General features: G+C 44.0%; 1 protein-coding gene across 1 annotated transcript in view; it reads left to right on the top strand.

Moving 5' to 3' along the window:
• The window catches only part of POLQ (DNA polymerase theta), a 128,925-nt gene that overhangs the window by 79,958 nt on the left and 28,490 nt on the right, over nt 1–20,477 (top strand). Inside the window, 5 exon segments of the mRNA XM_039502410.1 lie at nt 426–622; nt 8,320–8,560; nt 10,050–10,243; nt 12,821–12,958; nt 14,956–15,130. Of these exon segments, the coding sequence (XP_039358344.1) occupies nt 426–622; nt 8,320–8,560; nt 10,050–10,243; nt 12,821–12,958; nt 14,956–15,130 (945 nt within the window).

The following is a 20,477-nucleotide window of genomic DNA, read 5'->3' as shown; positions in this document are numbered from 1 at the left end:
GAGTGACATGTTTGCCACTGTTTCATATATTTTCTGTTCCTCCGTTTCTAAAGGAGGCAGTGAAATCTGTTGGTTAAAGAAAAGGTCAAGAAAGCATTGAGTTGCTGGCTGATCTGCTTGAATGTGACCAAGCAAGTCACTATATTTCCTTGTACCTCAGTCAACCCACCTGTGATACATGGGTAAAAACAGGATCTTGGTGATAACCAGATACTACATCTGAGCTATTCTTTATAAATAAGCTAGTACTCCATTAGTTCTTTGGATCCCTACTGCATCAAAACAATATTGATTTATTATTTGTTCAAGCTACAATTATACACTCAGTATTTTCTGTTTAGGGCTGCTAGCTTCAGAGAATCCCACATTCCCTCACCCCTTTCTTTCCATGTACTGAATAAATTAATTTGTGTCCCTTATCTCAGAAATCAGTGCCAGCTTGGCACCACCTCCTTTGGATCAGAACCTGTCTGTGACTGAGAGATTATGTCAAGTACAGTCCTGCTTGCAGAAGGAATCTGAGAGCGCGCACTCACTTGTCATGTACAACCTCATCCAGCACTATAAGACCCTTCTGCTGGCTTGTGGCATCTCTGTGGAAGGAAGTTTCGAGGACCCAAAGGTTTCAGAAATTAAATGTTTTTAATTCATGTAAAACTTCCATTCATTATTTAAACTAGTGAGTCTGGGTAGCTTTTAGTCCTTAATACTCTGCTCAAGTCATTTGTTTTTTATTTAGTGTTGACAGAAATGTTTGTTTTCAAAGTTTTTAATGATGTTATTTACAGCTAAAGTAATAGAAGTCCACATTAACTAATATTTTACATTTACTTCTTACTATGATTTTTTTTGAGGTTTCTCAGCATCTGCAATAGACACAAAGGGCTCGGTGGTAAGTGTTTCACCGGGGAGTTCTGACTTCAAATCTTCATTAGGTCACATATGGAAGATGAGTTTGGGTCTCATACAGGTCTTGATGGCAATGCCAGCATTCCAGAGCTCCTATTCCATTGGCACAAGAGGCCTGGGATGGAATGGAGAGGCGGTACCTAGGCTCTCACTAGTACCACCAGTCCCTCATTTCAGACGAACTACATTCATGCTTACGTTTGAGAGGAGGGGAGGGTTCCACTGGTTGGAAATCAAGGAAAGTGTTTGAAAGAGTTAAAAACCAACCTGGCCCTGGTTAGTAAAAAGCACTACCACTTTGGGGTGGGAGGTGTTGTTGGTGATGACTTTCAAAGTTCACATCACAGTGTGACACATAATGAAAAAAAGAGTAAAAGAATTTTAAACCAAATTAAAATTATTGGAACAGGAAAACTTTTCTTAAACTTTTATAAGATGAGTACAATGTAAGGGATTAAACATGCTCATCAAAGACCTGAAACAAAGACAAGGAGACTAGAACATGTTTGGGATCCAGAGTGTGTCTCAACAGAAACACTTTGTTAGCCATCAACTTGATTTCATGTCTCCAGGGGCCTTCCCGGTGTTTTTTAAACATTACTTTTTCACAAAACATGAAGTTCCAAAATTTTCAGAAGTGGTTGAGGGGCCTTTCTCAGCTGCTACACTAGATTCTCTTAAAAACCTTTTGTAGCTTGATCTTCATAGTTGCTGAGCATTCTCTGCTCCTGTTGAAGCCATCTCTTAGCGCCTCTGGAAAATTAGCCCATTGATTCAAATACTGTGGGGAGAATTCTAAGCTTTCTATCGCTTGGACACTGAAATCTCTGGAACACTGCTCTCCTGTGAGAGAGCATGCTTCAGAATAACCCACAGGTCTTCCTATTTCTATAGCATGGCTTAAGGTGCAGTTTCATTTGTACCAAAAAGGTATTGATGCATATAAAATAGACTGGATAAAACAAAGACAGTGGTTGGTGCTTTAGGTTCCCAACCCATGCAGGTATCCAGTATAAATGCAACAGGTGTACTTACAGAAATACCCACAGTTATCGTGTGGCTGAAGGCACTTGTGTATAGGCTTCATGGTTCACTACTAACCCAAGTCGTTCAGGTTTGAACTACAACTTTTTCGCATGGCCTCTGCATATTCCTACTTGTGGGATCAAGGCACCTGAGCTACAAACTTACGGCGCTTCCTGGAAAGCAGTGTCCATTGGGACCACCTGCCCCTCCCCATCCTGGAGGGTTCTGAGGGTATGAAAGGGGAAGTGGCCCCAGCCACCCTTCTGTTCCTTTCTAACTGCTCCAGGTGCAGCAAGCTGACAGCACACAGCATCCTCTATACTGTCCTCATAGATTTTTCTTCTTCCCTTTTTGAGGAAGATTTTGTTTATAGTTAGTCAGATTTTCTTTTAAAGGATCTGAGGAGATGTTGGTCCAGCATGGTCTTTGATTGGCCCTGCAGGAGTGGAAGGGCTGCCTCACATTCCCCTACTAATTGGGAGGCTCCTCAGGCCCAGATAACTACGCTGGCACCGCATAAATTCAGCATCAGCTTCAAAGACTGTGTCCCAGGAGCAAGTTTGCCCACCTTAGCCTAGCTTGGCTCTCAGGCTGCAAAACATGGATCTGAATCTAGAAGCCTAGCATGTGTCTGGGCTGAAAAACCTGGATCTGGATGCGGCAGTGTGGGGCTGGGAGCTGCAACATCCAGATCCATAGCATATTACTGATCCAGAGAAATTAAAAAAAAAAAGTTGTGTATGGACCTGTGGCTGATAGGTATGACTTTGGATTCAGGATCAGAGCCTGAATTCAGATCAGCAGTCAAACATGAAGGATTGCCAAACAGAGTTGCCAAAAAGAGATTCAGTTGCCTGGGATCCACCCAATAAGAGCTTCTGACCATTGAGAGTTACTTGTCTAGTGTCTCTGTACCACTGAGACCCCTGATCCACATAGGTCAGTGGCGTCTGGTATTACATTTCCAACAGCATGATCTTTGCAGAGATGCTTTCCTTACTGACTCTGTGCCCAACATACTGGTGTAAGCAAGTAGATCAATGTGGAGGTCTTCACCACATTAGAAAGGGGTAGTATAAGCTTCTGATCAGATGTGGAATGGTGGATCTCTGTTACAGGGTAGTGTATTCACATTGTGCTTCCTGTTTGGCCATTTTTCAGATGCACACACTTGACACCCTGATAGTCTGGGAGAAGGCTTTCCTTTTCCAATATTCCATCTATCAGACCCTCACCCTGAATGTGAGAAGAAATGGACTGATCCATTCTTAGGCCTGGTCTACACTACAGGGGAGAGGGGAAATCGACCTAAGATACGCAACTTCAGCTACCAGAACAGCATATCTGAAGTCGACGTATCTTAGGTCGACTTACCTCGCGTCCTCACGACACGGTGTCGACTGCCGCCTTTCCCCCGTCGACTCTGTTTACACCTCTTGCCGCAGTGTAGTACAGGAGTCAACGGCAGAGCAACTGGGGATCGATCGCTACCCGCTGCTCCTAGTGTAGACATACCCTTCGATTACTCTACTGTGAGAAGTTGTAAAAATTTAATTTATTTGGTCCTGGAACTGTCAGTTCTCTTTGTTCTTGGTAGGAGCTGCTGAGGTTCTGTTGAGCTCCCAACCAATTCCTAAGGGCTAATTCAATTTCCCAGGACCAGATCTACAAGAACTTGATAGGCTTAAAAACTGATGCCAGGTTCAGAGGCTGCCTTAGGATGTGAGGGTACTATACCCATCAAAAGTTCTATTAATTCTGAGATTCATGGATCCAAACATATCTTTGCTACATAGTCTCTGTAGGAGAAACAGCATACGGTGTCACAGGATCCATCCTGATGTTCCAGAAAGGACTGACTGTTGTCTTCAGAGTCTCTTTATAACCCTGTGACAAAGTGGGAATGTTCTTAATATTTTCTCTGAATACTGTGTGGGTGCCTCAGTTTCCCCTATGCCTTTCTCAAGTATCTAGGTGGTAGGATAGGAGTGTGTGACTGTTGCAGAGCGTTAGAGGGCCAGTGTGATGGTGTCTGCACAGAGAATGGCTGACGCCCTGTCTCCTGGCAACTGATGGCCTGGGCCCCTCCCCTGAAAAGGTGCCAACTGAAGGTGTTGGAGAACAAAAAGATTAGGTGGCCTCCTGGCCCGAGAAAGAGACAAAGGCCAGAGGAGGGGTTGGAGAGTTTCAATTTTGAACTGGCTGGGGAAATGGAGGGAGACCCAGGGCCGGGGTCCAAGCTCCCTGCCCACCAATATGGACCTGACTGAGGGGGTCCTGTTGTCTGTACCTGCAAGACCTGTTTTGGACTGTGTTCCTGTTGTCTAAATAAACCTTTTGTTTTACTGGCTGGCTGAGAGTAAAAGGAAGTGGGGGGGTGCAGGGCCTTGTCTCCCCCACACTTCCTGACAAACCCTTGAAGGCAAAGCCAAAAAAAGAGAGACCTTCTGGGAGTTAAGAAGTGCATAACCAAGGTTCTGCAGAGCTTTCTGTGAGGAGCTGAGAACCACTCTGATATTCCTAGAATCTGACATCATAAATATGCTGATGGATTCATGTGTCTTATTTCTCTTAGGAGGAAATGTTGTTAGAACATTATTGAGCTCTGGGATACCTCACCTCGATCACCTTGATCAATCGGTCCTTCAGCCCTCATATAGAGTGTGCTGGTCACAATACGTCTTCCATTCTTCTCTTACCCTGGCCTTCCTTTTCCATGTGCGGCCATGCCTTTTCGCAATAAAATCTTCCCATCTCTTTGGAGGTCAGCTGAGTGGTCATTTCAGTTCCCTTGGATACCACTTGCCAACAGCTGTAGTCCATCAATTGTCAGTGAGTTAACTATATGCCTGGTCCATCGCATTTTACTGTACCTGCTTTCAAGAACGACATTCTGCACTCCACTCTGTTGTCTGGGCTACCTACCTTCCATTATAACTAGTTCCTGGTTCTAAACCAGGATGGAGAATTTTCAGGTCTGCTTCCCGGCTCCACCATAGAGAACAATGTCTAGGATTGGGTAGTGTCTTTGGTAGCCCCCTGTATGGATACAGGAAACATGCAGGGGCACCCATTCTTACTTTACCAAGCCTTTCTAGCAACCAGTAGGGCACACAGGTCCAATGGAGTAGTCAGCCCAGTATTTCCGAAGGTCTCAGTAAACATAGCTTTGATTCCTTCCATCTTGGAAAGATCAGTTACACCTAAGGGATGAGACAATATCATCCATACTTAATGGTGCCTGGGGTTTGTTTCCTCATCACAAACTGAATATGATTTGCCACCTGTCATATAATGTGGACAGTAAGACTGTGTGGCAGTGGCAAAATGCTGTCAGGCTATATTAACACCCTGAAGTTTGTTGTATTCATCTCTGGGTTCCAGAGATAGAATTCTTTCTAATTTCCAGAAATATTCCAGGGAGTACTCCCCATTCTGTGCCATTGTCACATGTCAGCTTCTTTATGCATACCTCTGTCAATAAAACTGTATCTTACCCCTTGGCCTTTCTGTGACAGCCAGTGTTCCATTAAATGCCTGGCTATTATGACTGTTCTCCCTGAATGGCTGGGTGACTGTCTGTGTATCGACTTGAACTTCAGCAAAGTGTCTAAATGGTTCTTCCCTAATAGTTTGCGCAAAGAAGCATACTTTCATACTCATTGAAGCCTTGATATAGTCCAGACTTGCAAACTTTCCTGCGATGGACAGGTTCCTTATTGAGGCAGTTACTTGGTAGCTTTAATACCAGGCTACATCTGAGGCTTCAGCAGGGCTTTTTGTGATTCTGCCACCTTTTCTTTATGCAAGGAACACCTGAGCCACAACACCTCAGTGCTTTAAGATGTCTTGTTTTGTAAGAGAGGAGAAGAACAAGCCCTTCAGGGAGGTCCTTTGTCACCTTCCTGCCATTTGCAATAATAGTGCTAGAGGGTATAAGGGATTCTTCACCTTGATTCCCATCCACCCCAAGGTTTGTGATCGTAGTAGGAGGTGTAGTTCCATGTAAAGTACTGGAGCTGAGAGCTATTTCTCTGACTTGCAAGGCTTTTCTCCCCTTCATAAAGTCCAAATCTGTCTGAATTCTGTCAGCATTATGGGAATGCATTACACAGCCCACTAAAGAGGGGTTCCTGTTCATAAAGTTCGATATCCTCATTGAGTGGTCAGATAGCTCATCTATCAGGGAAAGATGTTATATCGGCAGGCTCTTTGAGAAGAGTTTTCCATTCAGCAATACAAGTGTTCTAGCAAGGGCTCCATCTGATAATATCTTGTTTTACAAGTGAGGTAAATGCCAGTTAAGTCCCTTCCCAACATGGATACCATGCTTCTGTATGGTTCTGATCCAACGACAAGCAAGTCCTAACATCAATACTGTATTTCTTGCTCTCTGTGTTGCCCTTGAGTCTACTGAATTAAGAGGGTTTTTTAGTGTTAGTCCATTTAGTATCAAGTTGCTGTCATTAGTCAAGGTTAGAGATTGGCAATTCTGTCATCAGTATCATTGGTATGATATTAATATCCATAAAGTCCTGCTTTCCAAACTATTTGGTCTCTTGTGTGTGAGATAAGGTGGAAATCTACCCAGGTTTCAGGTTTCTCTGGTTGACATCTAGACTCCAGATTACTTGTACTGTTGATTGAGTGTTATGCTGAGGTCTAAAAGACTCTAATGAAAAGCAGGAGTTTGACTAGTCAAACCTACTAGAGTAGTACTAGATCTTGAAAGATCTCTCCATCTGGGCACCTCCTGAGGGGGTGGATCTGATAAGGTCTTTCTTAACTGTTGTAGGTTGTTTTAATGAAGTTGCCATTCTTAATAGCTCAGATAGTCACAGTGATGCAAGCCTCTTCACCAGAAATATAGCATTCTTAAGAATAAGTAATCCTGTCCACATCTGCATCCCAACAGGTTAAGGTGTCTGAGATGTCCATCTCTTTCAGATCATTGGAATGTCTGCTTGTTTTTGGCCTCCTTTATGTCCACAGGTCCAGGTATCGTACTTCTGCATATTCAGAGAACTTAATCATTATTTATTTCAGGCCAAAGCTTATCTAAAACTTCCCCAATCCTTTGGAGAAATGGAGCTGATGGGAGGAGCCAGTCTGTCATGGTCAAAATGTTGTCCATCTATGCAGTATGTGTCACAATTATTATGGCCTGGCAGAACTTCCATCTTCTGGAATTGTCAGTCCTCATCCAAGGCAAAGGCAGCATCTATGGCATGCCCTCACATTGTATTCATTGTATCATGTTGTATGACTGATGCTGCAGCTATATGCGTTTTTAGCAAAAATGTCCCACATTAAGACTTGTTTTGGGAGAACTAGATCGATTGCTTCTATTCGCTGTTGGCATTCAGAACTGATACTTGTTTGGCAGTTCTGCTCAATTTGTTCACCTAGAATTCCTCACCTGGCCTCCCTGGGGGTTGTACTGCTTGCTAAATTCCTGCAAGTAGGAATATACAGAAGCCATTTGAAGAAGAAATGAAGGTTATTCAGTGGAACCACAGTTCTTTGATATGAGCCTCTGCATATTCACCTTTCCAGTTCTTTGGAGTCTCAGGTTAGGAATTCCTGAATTAGCAGAAGGAACTGAGAGGTGGTTGGAGCCACTCCCTCTTTCATGCCCTTGGACTTCTTCAGGATGGGAGAGACGAGTAGCCTCAATGGACACTGCTTTCCTCTGTTCTCTTTTACTCTGTTTTCTTTACTCTGTTTTGCACTGTAGCACCACTATGGAAGAGTGAGCTGGATTCTCTTATGACTCATGCACCATCAACATAGCTGTTAGCTATATTTCATTTTCAGGGTGAAATTTTGATTTCATTAAAGACAGTGGGCTTGCACAGGGATTACTGAAAATAGAATTTGGCTTGCTGAATCCTTATTACTAGTGCCGATATGCAAACAAGAAAAGAGCTCAACTTCTCAGATCCCAAGTTGATGGTAAAGCCAATAAAGCCACTTTTTACAAAGTCAGTTTTCAGAGTAGTAGCGTTTTAACTATAGTTTTCACATTTATTCCATCTTAGCTTTTAAAATTGTGTGTTCTATAGAAAGGACTATTGACTGAGGGCAGCATTTTTGTGTGCGTTTAATTGACTCCGGATAAAATTTTCAAAAGTGCCTTAAGTGACTTTCAGTGAGACTTAGGCCTCTATATCATTCAGGTGCTTTTGAAAATTTCTCTCTAAATCATTTAATTTCTTCCAGGAATTATTCTAACTCACCTACTTAATCAAGAAAGCTGATACTTTGCAGATGTTTGGAGTTAATACTAATGTTAAGAATTTTTGGTCTAATTCCCACTTAATATTTTGTTGAAGAATTATAATCAATAAAAAGATTTTCAGGATAGGTTTGTCTCCATTTTAGGTAGCATGCTGGCTGCTGGATCCTGGCTCTAAGGAGCGTACCCTTCACAACATGGTAACCAACTTTCTCCCTCACGAACTGCCCTTGCTTGAAGGGGTGGGAACTGGCCAAGGAGTTCAGAGCCTGGGACTTAGTGCCAATGCTGATTACTCTGGCCGGTACCGAGCAGCCATAGAATCTGTGCTCATCTTCAACATCATGAACCAACTCAATACCTTGTTGCAGAAGGAAAATCTAACAGGTAAAGAGGACCTGGAGGTAATCCCATGAACAGACCAATCTGTTGAGACCTTTTCAGTATGTATACATATGTGTGCATGAAACTATTTTGAGTCCTTGGTATATGGGCCTGCAGGCTCAGTGGCTTTGCACCGAAATTTGCATTGGGGAGTTGTCTAACTTAGCAGCACAACATGAATAATTATCCGGTTAAAGTAAAATAAAGGTATATGTTTATATATTGTAAGTGGATCTTGTTGTTACTGAACCCTGTAGCCAGTTTCCTTTCAATTGTGGCACATTATACATTTGAATGGTCTTAGTATTTCTATAACACCCAACGCCGTAATACAGTAAAAGCATTGTTAGCCAGCATGTTGGGGAATTGGAGGGGGCGGGGGTAACTGGTAAGTCAAAAATTCCAGTTAACTAAGAGGGAGGGAGTTAGGGTGTGGGAGGGGGCTTGGGGCAGGGGGTGAATGTGGGAGTGGTTTCAGGGTGACAGATCCAGGCAGTGCTCACCTGGCTCCCTGCAAGCGATGACGTGTCCTTGCTGCTCCTAGGTGGAGGCATAGCCAGGCGGCTCTGTGCGCCGCCTCTGCCGCATGTGCCGCCCCACAGCTCCCATTGGCCACAGGGTGAGGTCAGCGTACGGTGCCCCCATGGCCATTTCTCCACCTAGGAGCAGCGGAGACCTATATCGCCACTTCCGGGGAGTCACACAGTGCCAGGTAGGGAGCCTGCTGACCCCGCACCAACCGGACTTTCAATGAAGATCAGAAATGCCGGTTTATAGAGCTCTCCGATTGGTAAAGTGCCAGATAACACAGCTTTTACTGGATCTAATATGAGGAAAATAATTGGGCTTTAAAATCTTTGTTCTGAGAAATAAACATGCTTTATGTCAAGGAGCTTAGGAAGTTCTGTGTTTGGGTTTTATTTTATTTTATTTTTTTCTGGAAAGTGTAGTGTTCCTTAATACAAGGCTCTATAACATTCCCTGATATAAGGCTCTCCATCTTCCAACTTCATTGCACTCCATCACAAACATCTCCATATAATATGCTGCATATTTGGTTCTCAAGAATGGTCATAAATATTGTTGAGACAAGGTGGGTGGGTTGTAGTATCTTTTATTGGATTCAATTTTGTTGGTGAGAGAGACAAGCTTTTGAGCTTACCCAAAGCTCTTCTTAGGTAGGCCTTCAGGCCAGACCTGAAGAAGAGCTCTATGTGCACTCAAAGCTTGTCTTGCTTACTAACAGAAGTTGCTCAAATGGAATATATTATCTCACCCACCTTAGCTTTCCAATATCCTGGGGCCAATGCAGCTACAACACTGCATGCATAAATATTGTTGTCATCCTGAGATTAGAAATTTACAATGAGCATGAGCACCCATTGTAGTCTGAGTTTATAAATCTAGTTGATTTGGTATTTGCCAAATTCAGCTGAAATAGACCTTCCATTGATGTTATAAACTCATTTCTTGGCTTTTCTACATATTTCAGATGTTTTCCATAAAGTGGAGATGCCCACCCAATACTGCTTGGCCCTGCTGGAACTGAATGGAATAGGTTTTAGCACAACGGAGTGTGAGACCCAAAAACATGTCATGCAAGCTAAACTGAATGAGATTGAGGCCCAGGCTTATCAAATGGCAGGCCACAGCTTCTCTTTGACCAGCCCTGATGACATTGCAGAGGTATTTCAAGGAGTTGGGTAGGGTGATTGGATCTGAGGGCTGTCAGATTAACTTATCCTATATTTGGGTAAAAACCTTGGTGGTGGAGTGTGTGTATGATGATCAGGGAATTGTACTTTAAGGAAAGACAGAAACCAAGTTTAATTCTGATCTAAGTTGGTTTTCCTTTTCAGCCATCATAGGCCCCAGTCCTGCAAGGTGCTGAGCACTTCCTACATGATATTCACCTCCCAGTGACTTCAGTGGAAGGTGAGGGTTTGCAGCACTTTGCAGCAGGGCTTTGGAGCGGAGCTCGGAGCTGGAGCGTGGAGCAGCTCCGGAGCAGTGGAGCTGCAGGTTTTTGCCTGGAGCTGGAGCGGAGCCGGAGCACAGCTCTAAAGCCCTGCTTTGCAGAATCAGATCTTTAATTTGTAAAGATGCTGTCTGCAGCCCATGATGTATGGGGTGTGCCACCTGTCAAATTGCTGCCAGAATGTTTTGGGCTAATACTGTGAGACTAGAGGCTTGTCTACATTCTGGCTTCCTGTGTGGGTACTTATTCCACACTAAAATTGCTTTTGTGCAATTTAAATAAATCCATTAGGATTAAGGTAAACTGCACAAAGGCATTCTTAGTGCAGAATAAGACTGTCCACGCGGGGAGCTAGTGTGGAATAGCTATTGCACTTTAAAGTCACAATATACCTTATTTTGCTGTAGCTTCCCCATGTAGACAAGCCCTAGAGCTATTTCATTACTACATTAATATTGCCTGATTTCAAGACACATTGATGTTTGTATGCATGAGCTGTGACATCGCATGGTCTGACTGGTATATGAACTGATTTGTGTTGACCAGTTACTCCTGCCCTCGACATTTCAGGCACAAACAAATGGAAATCTTATTTTAAAAGTTTTGAAACAAGTGCGCTAAGCTTGTCAGAACCTGTAAACTCATTCATACAAATGAATCCTTCCAAAAAGACTCAAGGACATCAGTTATTGATAAATTCGCATATATATAATACTTTTCGTCCAAATGGATGCTTTCTACACGTGCTGTGTGTGCTGATTACAGCAATAAATTGGAATTACCTTGCCGTTTCCTTTCGACCAGGACTAATTTTAACATTGCAAACGTTTAAGAAGTTTCAAACAGCTGCCATTTAAAAAGATGCAACAAAAATATTTCTTTCCTGCATATATGGAATTTACCCACAGAATAATACTGGTCTGAAACCAGTCCTGAACTAGTGATTAATGTAAGGGCCAATATTTTGTGACCAATCAGGGCTAAGAAATAACTTTCTAAAAACATTTCTGTGAAATGTAGTATGTACAGAATGATAATGATTTGATGCAAAGCTTTAGCACTCATTTGAGTTGATCCATATAATTCTGTTGTGGCTTCACCACTCATGAGTCATAGTTTAAGGCTAGAAGGGATCATCATATCTTCTGGTCTGACCCTCATGTATTTCACAGGCCACTATCACCAACCAGTCACCTGTACACTAAACCCCAAAACTGGACTTAGACAAAAATATTACAGCCCTCAGGAGACTCAGCTATTTTGTGTCACAGGCAGAGAACAGGAGGAACTGAGATGCACCAATATCTGAGGTCCCTGCAAGTAGGGAATTGGTTGAGAGATACCAAGGTGATCCTGGCAAATGACCCACACCCACACTCTGCAGAAGGAAGGGGAAACCTCCCAAGGTCACTGCCAGTCTGACCCAGGCAAAAAATTCCTTCCTGACCAACATATGGCAATCAGGTAGAGCCTGAGCACGTAAGCAAGAACCACCCAGCCAAAGATCTGAGAGAAAATTCTCTGTACCACATCAGATTACTGACCTGGCCCAACCCACCCTACCCTACCCTGTGTCCCATCTCCAGCCATGGCCATCTCTGATGCTTTAGAAGGAGACACAAACAAATAAAAACTAAACCCAGAAATATGATCATTCTAATCTCATGCCAGTAAAACCTTTATGCTATACAAATGTGTGTGAAAATTACTTCCACTCATGCCTGCCAGCTCTAGAATGAAATGCAGCAGCTGTTAAATAGTGCAAAATATTACACAATAATTTAGGACAAGAATTGTGTATTATTAGTATTACTATTTATCATACTGTTACCATAGTGCCTGTGTATGTAATAAAAAATAAATACTTCTTCATGGCTAGTTTTTAACTGATGGAAATTTTTGGTAGAAAAACTCCAATATTCAAACTATTTGAAGCTATTCTGTAAATGGTAGTTGCCACCACATCCTTCAGTTCTGCAGTCTTGTCCTTGCTAACATTTTTTCTTTTCCCCTTCCTCTCCCGCCATCTCAATTACCTTATCTAGAAACAGAGCTCCCAAACTTTCAGGGTTAGAAAATGAGATTTTTAGACTACATTTTGTAGTTAATTAAAATAAGGAGGAATAGCTGAGGGTAACACAGTTCTTTAATCATCTTTTTAATTACCTGGAGCATTAGTGCTGTGCTTTGGTTAGCATATAGGCTATTTTAATGCTCAGAGTCATTTACTGTTTTTTCTTCTGGGATGAAAATATAGATACTTACTGAAATGCGGCCTCTTTTAGGTCTTGTTTTTGGAGCTGAAGTTGCCACCAAATGGAGACGTGAAAATACAAAGCAACAAGAAAACTCTGGGTTATACCAGAAGAGCTACTGCTAATGGAAACAGGATCAGGTTGGGCAAGCAGTTCAGTACAACCAAGGTACAGTTGAAGCATAGTTCTCATCTGAAAAATGACTGTCAAAAGAACTTCTCGTTACTTCACAGATCTGCTCCCTGTATGTATAAGAGTCAGATATGCTGATTCTTGGCGAAATATAAATTTTCCTACCTTCTGCTTCTGTTAGCATTGGAGAACTATTCAGCTCTTGGGATATGGGCTGGATTCTGTTCTGCCTTCTACATCAACAGAATTTTAACCAAATGCCACTCTTCTTCCCTCAGTTACAACTGTGCCTTAGGAAGAGACTGGGGTGTAAGCAAGGACATAACTCTAAAACAGTAGATTTGGATGCGTTTAAGTCAGAGCTGAATATGGTGTGCAGCATTTACTGTAAGCCAGAAATAGCACCGATTGAGTTTTAGATCCCAGGTTAAATGTATAGGGCTAACGGTTGGAGAATCTCCCATCAGTGAGTCAGTTGTTCGTCTCGTTGTAAGTTGCTCAGATACAATGGTAATAAATGCAGTATAAATACCGAAGTAGATGCATAGAAAAAATTTGGTTTAAGTGTAAATGGAGGAGATTTGCTTTGGGGTCATATACAAGTTTTTGTGTGGCAGAACGTAGCTGATAGCTACGTGGGATAGCTCAGTGGTTTGAGCATTGGCCTGCTAAACCCAGGGTTGTGAGTTCAATCCTTGAGGAGGCCACTTAGGGATCTAGGGCAAAAATTGGTCCTGCTAGTGAAGGCAGGGGGCTGGACTCGATGACCTTTCAAGGTCCCTTCCAGTTCTAGGAGATTGGTATATCTCCTATTATTATTATTTATTATTATGATGAATTTTCCCTGTGACCATTCCTGTGTTCTGTGCTTCATAGAATTAGCTTTCAGAAGCACAGACTTGTTGGGGTTTTGAAATTTTTATATTGGTAGCATGTACCAACAACAGGACTGTCAGCTGTTAACTGTTGTGGAACACAGTGCTCATCCTGATTGCCTGGAGCTAATTACTGCTTTTGTTGGACAAAACATATTAGCAGATTTTTGTGTTCCTTATTAACTTGTGTTGTTCTCCCAATATCCCTTTGCTCCAATGTGATAAGTGTGTTGACAAGCAAATACTGATCCCAGGAAACCTTCCAACAGTGAGGAGATGAGGCTGTTAGTAGATTTTGCTTGATGTTCAGCCCAGGTGTGGCACAGCAGAGGCAATACAAAGGGGTGAAGGGCAGAAATTAAGTGAGAATACACAACAAGGGTTGACTAACTTTTATGGTGCTGAGTGCTTTACGGAACTGCTAGGAGCTCAGGGGCTGTACTCGTTTATAAATGTGCATTATTATATGCCATCTTTTTTGCTTTTGCCTGTACCTTCCTTGATCCATAAGTAGAAATTGCTGTTTGACTTCAACTGCAAGGTTTTAATTGCTAATGGTCACTTTGTCCCAGGATGAGTGTGATCAAGGTCCTTGTTTCGGCACTCCTAATGTATAGATAGAAAAAGCACAATGGTGTAAGAACAGGAAGGAGGAGAGTTCATGCTGGGAGAGAGGAGACAACACAGGGATGGTGCAAGTGATAATTTCATGTGACTTATTTGATGAAGCAAGTATCGGGGGTAGCCATGTTAGTCTGTATCCACAAAAACAACAAGGAGTCTGGTGTCACCTTAAAGACTGGTAGATTTATTTGGGCATAAGCTTTCATGGGTAAAAAACCTCACTTCTTCAGATGCATGAAGCAGACTCTAAAAATTTTATTTAGGACTCCAGACACAAGTTAATTCTAATAGTTTCTCTGGCTGCATGTTATTACAGCAGCTACGTATCATGGCATTCTTGCTGCCCATACAGCAAATGTAAGTGGAGCTAATGTTCATATAATATTGAGATGTGACTAGAAAAATTGAAGACTACTGTAAGTATATCACTCTCTGTAGATTAGGATTTATCTTCTCTGCAGAACTGAAGAAACTCTTTTTTGTAGAACTTGTAAGATAGCTAATAATATATCTGTTCTGCTGTTACCTTTGTAGGATGTTTTGGAAAAATTAAAGGCCTTACACCCATTACCGGGCCTGATTCTAGAATGGAAGAGGATCACCAATGCAATGACCAAAGTGGTGTTTCCACTGCAGAGGGAGAAACGTTTGAATCCTGCACTGGGGATGGAGAGGATCTACCCTATATCTCATACTCACACTGCTACAGGTAATAAGATGTATATGAAATCTTTTATGATCACAGACTGTGACAACCTCTGTGAGTGAAGACGAAGAGCTTAGTATGTTCAGTATCTAACTTTCCAACCAAACTAATGATGACTGTTTTAAATACAGAAGAGTGCTAATTTGTATTAAGATTAGAGCCTTTAAAATTCTGTGTAACTTTGCACTCTTCCAGCAATATTACTAGAATGTTGCGAGTGTGTGAACATGTAAGTTTCTGGTGTATCCCCACAGATAGTTGCAGCATTTGGTGAGGTCTTCAGTGTTTAAAACATTTCTGGGGCACTTTCCATATGAAGATCTCAAGTTACTTCAAAAACGCTAATTAAATTAGCCATCCTCCTTCCCTAGAGTATTATCCCAACTTTACAGGTATGGAAATGGAGGCACAAAGCAGGGATGTCACTTATCTAAGGTCCCACAGAGTCAGTGGCAGAGGTGGGAAGAGAACTCATGAGTGTTGACTCCCAGATGTTGCACTTTACCCACAGAACTATTTGGTTTTATTAAATATCACCTTTGACTATCATGGATGAGCTGACATTCTTTGTATGTGGTTATGTACTTGCTTTTTCCTTTTCTTATGGGTGGATGTAGTCCTGACTGCGTTTATATAGTAATGCCATAAATATAACATATATAATAAAAGTATAGCTTTTATAATATTACCATATTTTTTTGTACTTGTGTTTCAACTTTCTTACTGTGCTCTTGATCTTTAGATTCTGTAGCATGAAAATATTTTAGGTAACATTTGAATAATTAAAAAATAGAGCTATTGAGATCTGTAAATGTTCTTATAGGAAGACCCTGCAAGCAGATCCCATTACTCCCTTCCCTTCTTTCAATGTTTTGGCCCTCTGGCACCATTCTCCATCTTTTGTTCTTCCTCCACTTCACCTTTCGACTGCCCTCATGAGGTGAGTAGACAGGATGCCTGTAAGTGCCACTGGCCGTGGATACAAATACAGTGGGACAATGTTTCCATGCTAAACACTTTCTCTATTTTTTCCATCCTTTCATTTTCCCCCACATATTTCTATACACAAGGAAGCAGTTTGGTCTTGTGTATAAGGTACTGAACTGGGAATAAGGAGGCCTGGGTTTTTCTTTGCTGATCTGCCACTGAGTTGCTGTATGACATTGGGCGAGTCATTCACTTCTCAGTACTTTACCTGGTTCAAAGGAATTTAAAAAAAAATACTTTTTGATCTACAGATCATAGAATCATAGAATCATAGTGTCCACATTAGTACTGAGCCTGGAGGATATTTGGCATGATCTACCTTTAAAAATCAATGGTACAATTTCCTTAATATTCTAGGATGAAGATTATTTCTCTTTCTTGGGATACATGCCTCTGACATCTCCAACTATTTCCTAACAAGGTCCAAACCAGATCTAAAATGGCATGCATTTGTTTTTTATCCATTGCATTGCTAGTTATTTCATTACATTTCACCTCATATTTGATATACAATGCTCCTGTACTCCAAGGGACACAGTACTACCAGCATGACCTGTAGATCTACAAGCCTCCCAGTGCCCATACATCCCAAAGCCCTCCTTGTGAAGGATGATCAAAGGGTTCTTAGGGACAGTGGATGAAAAGCCCTATCTAAGAGCTTGGCATCAGTCTTCTTGTACACTGCCAGATATATTGCCAGGTATCAGAAACTCAGTGCAGGATATGGATATCCATTATTTTTGTATGAGAAGAGAACACCACAAAAATATAAGCCTATGAATGGAAATCTGTAATGATTTAAAATCAACATGGTTATGTTTTCTATGTAAAATGCGGGCATGTTCCAAAAAGATGCACACGGTACTTATGGTACATCTATACATGAGGAGACTGTGCTGTTTGTCACAGTGGCCTGACAGTAAAGTCTTTCTGCGTAACCATCCCAACCTTGTGTCACTGTGTTTTTTGGTCTCTGGAATGGTGTTCATGGGCTTTGGAGGGAGCTGTGATCCTTGCAGTGGGAGATATTTTACTTCTTGGGGGAAAACGGCCCCACCCACACACCTTAGCAGAATTTCTATGCTGCTTTGCAGAAAATGGCAGGGAAGCCGGAAGGGGAAGTGGGGGAACGACCATGAGTGCAGTTTGGAGGAGGGGGGATTTCCCCCCCAAACAGAGGTGAGGCATGGGGGGAAACACAGGGTTACATGCCACTGCCTGCCCCCCTCATTTCTGCAAGCCCAAAGCTGCCCAGCTGAAGGAGGCTGGGTCTCAGGTCCACTGACTCTGCAGCTGAACTCCACCTCCTGAGTCCTAGTGTCAGTTGTGCTCCCCTTCTGTGTGCTGGGAGTCTTTCTGCTTTCCTGCAACAGTGAGTGCCTGCGGTGGGGCTGAGTAAGGGGGGGCGGGGGAAATGAGGGAACGGGGGAAGAAAGGGGGGGTGGAATAGGGCATGGGGAGGGGAATGTGGAAGTGAGGGGGTGGGGCAATGGGATGAGATGGGGAAGAAAAGGGGATAGGAGAATCGCAGGGGGAATTGGGAGCGGAGCATGCAGGTTCCTCCATTAAGTAGGCCCATCAAACCCTCACCCTGACAAGCCCCCTGCCCCCACCCTACTGAGCCCCAACCAACTGCACCTGGATCCCCAACCCATCAAGCCCCACTCCCCCAGCACCCGAACCCCCCTCACTGAGCCCCATACACCCAGACCTCCCACCCGCACTGAACCCCACCTCCCTCTATGCAGATTACTCCTGCTGAGCCCCAGCCACCTTCACCTGGATCCCCTGCAGAGTTCCATTGCCCCTGCACCCGGAACCCCCCAATCAGCCCGTTCGTCCAGATCTCCCACTGAGCCGCCTGCACCCAGCTTGCCCACACAGAAACCTCTCATCCCACACCTGAATCCCCCGGAGTTATTTCCTGTGTCTGTCAAGCTCCACTCACCCCCTGTCCCCACCCCAGTGTGCCTTGTCCCCGCTCCTCTGCCTACCTCCAAGCACTTCCCGCTGCCAAACAGCTGTTTGGTGGCACTTAGCACTTTCCAGGAGGGAGGCGGGAGGAGCGGGGAGCTGCATGCTCAGGGAGGAGGCGGGGCAAGGGCAGGGATTTGGGGGCGGGAAAGGGTTGGGAAGAGGCAGGGCAGGGCTGGGGCCTCATGGAAGGGGTGGAGTGGGGGTGTGGCCAGGGCAGCTGGGGGGGCTTTTGTACCTTTATATGAAAAGGTGTCAGTGATGTGGCCCTTGGGCCAATGTTCTAGTCCTCATGTGGCCCTCATAGTGATTTGAGTTTGAGATCTCTGATTTAGACCATTCCTGACAGGTGTTTGTCTAACCTACTCTTAAAAATCTCCAATGATGGAGATTCCACAACCTCCCTAGGCAATTTATTCCAGTGCATACTGCTGTGCTTTCCTGGGTGGCAGTGAGGGAAAAGAGTCAAAGCACTGTGGCAAAAGCCATCTTCTCTGCCCCCAACATCAAAAAGGGCAGAGAAAAAGTACTATATCTCGGCCCAACGGTTTAAGTACATGTGCTCTCACCCTCCCCCTGGCTCACTGATGGTCGCTGCCACCAATGAATGAGACAGATGGGCAAACTTGCGCAATCCGTAAAACTAAAGATGCTAAGAAACTTGACCTTTTGGTACTAAGGTGTATTCTATGGCCAGCCTGCAGCTATGTATCACCAATCAACAAGCATTGCTGGGGCGATAAGACTACAGCACTTGGGACTTGATGGTTCAAGGAGACTCTGCCCCAGGAGGCAAGGCAGGAATTCTTGTCCATCTTGGAAGTGGGCAAGGCACTAGCCAGGGTGCCTCTGTTCAAGCGGCATTGGATGCAGCCAATTCAGCAGCATGGTCAATGGCATCGGCCGTTTCCATGTGGCGCAGTTCATTGCTGCACTCCTCAAGGCTCTCGCACGAGATCCAGTTGTCAATCCAGGACCTCCCCTTCAAGGACAATGCTCTGTTTTTGGAGCAAACGGACACCAGGCTCTATGGGCTGAAGGATTCTGGGGCCACCCTGCACTCTCTTGGGTTGTACACACATCCGGCCTCAAGGAGACACTTCCGGCTACCTCTGCCCAGATACTCGGGTCTGCCTTGGAAGAACTCCTATAGGAGGAAAAACAGACCTTAAAGGCTACCAGTCTGCCCCGTCCTCCTCGGCCCCACAGTCGGTCCCATTTGCCACTCAGGTGGCCCGTGGCAAGCATTTTGAGGGTGTGCTTGAGGACGACACACCAGATTTGCCTCAGGATCTGGCCTCCCTTTTATTTTTGGATCGTTTGTCCCCATTCCTCACTGAATGGGCCCGAATTACCTCGGACTGTTGGGTGCTCAACACCATAGCATCTGGTTACACCCTGCAGTTTTCCTCTACTCCACTCCTCCCTCCCATCCCCCTGCCCCATCCCTCTTCAGGTCCCCTTCTCAGGAGCAGCTCCTTGCCCAGGAGGTGGAGTCTCTCCTATGGGCGGGGGCCATGGAGGAAGTCCTTCTAGAGCTAAAAGGAAAGGGGTTCTATTCCTGGTATTTCCTAATACTGAAGGCCAAAGGGGGACTCAGGCCCATCTTAGACCTGCGTCGCCTCAACAAGTATCTCAAGAAGTTGAAGTTTTGCATGGTCTCTCTGGCGTCCATTATTCCCTCTCTTGATCTGGGAGATTGGTATGCCACCCTCAATTTGAGAGACACTTACTTCAATATTTCAATTTTCGGTGGACCCAGGAGATTCATCCAATTTGTAGTAGGCCAGGGTCATCATTAGTTCACTGTCCTGCCCTTTGGCCTCTTGGCAGCTCCAAGAGTTTTCACTAAGTGCTGCCAGTAGCACCTTGTCTGAGATGTTGCAGTTTGCAAATCTGTCCATACCTCGACAACTGACTTATCCAGGGCAGATCTGGGGCCGAAGTCCAACACAACCTCGACCTAGTCTGAGCCACCTGTCAGGAGTTGGGCCTGCTGATTAAACAAACAAAAATCTACCTGACCCAGTTCAGAGAATAGAGTCCATAGGCACAGTTTTTGACTCTACTGAGGCCAGAGCTACCTACTGGAGACCCAATTCCAAGCTATGTCAGAGTTCATTGAATGCATCAGAGCCCATCCGCTCACGACTGCCCGGGTATGCAGCATGTACTCACATAGTCCGGCATGCAGACCCCTGCAGATGTGGTTGGTATTGGTCTACACCCCTGGTGGACACCATTTGGATTTCCATTGAATGTTCTGTCCTCTCTAACTTGGTGAACAGAACTGTGACCGGTGTTGGCAGGGGTTCCCTTTGTAGCCCCACTCCCATTGGTGACGTCGGTCTCTGATGCCTTGGATCTGGGGTGGGGAGCCCACCTTGGT

Source organism: Mauremys reevesii, linkage group 1 (assembly GCF_016161935.1).
Source record: "Mauremys reevesii isolate NIE-2019 linkage group 1, ASM1616193v1, whole genome shotgun sequence".
NCBI lineage: Eukaryota > Metazoa > Chordata > Testudines > Geoemydidae > Mauremys > Mauremys reevesii.
The sequence above is the reverse complement of the archived record's forward strand: the minus strand, read 5'-3'. Positions and strand labels throughout refer to the sequence as shown.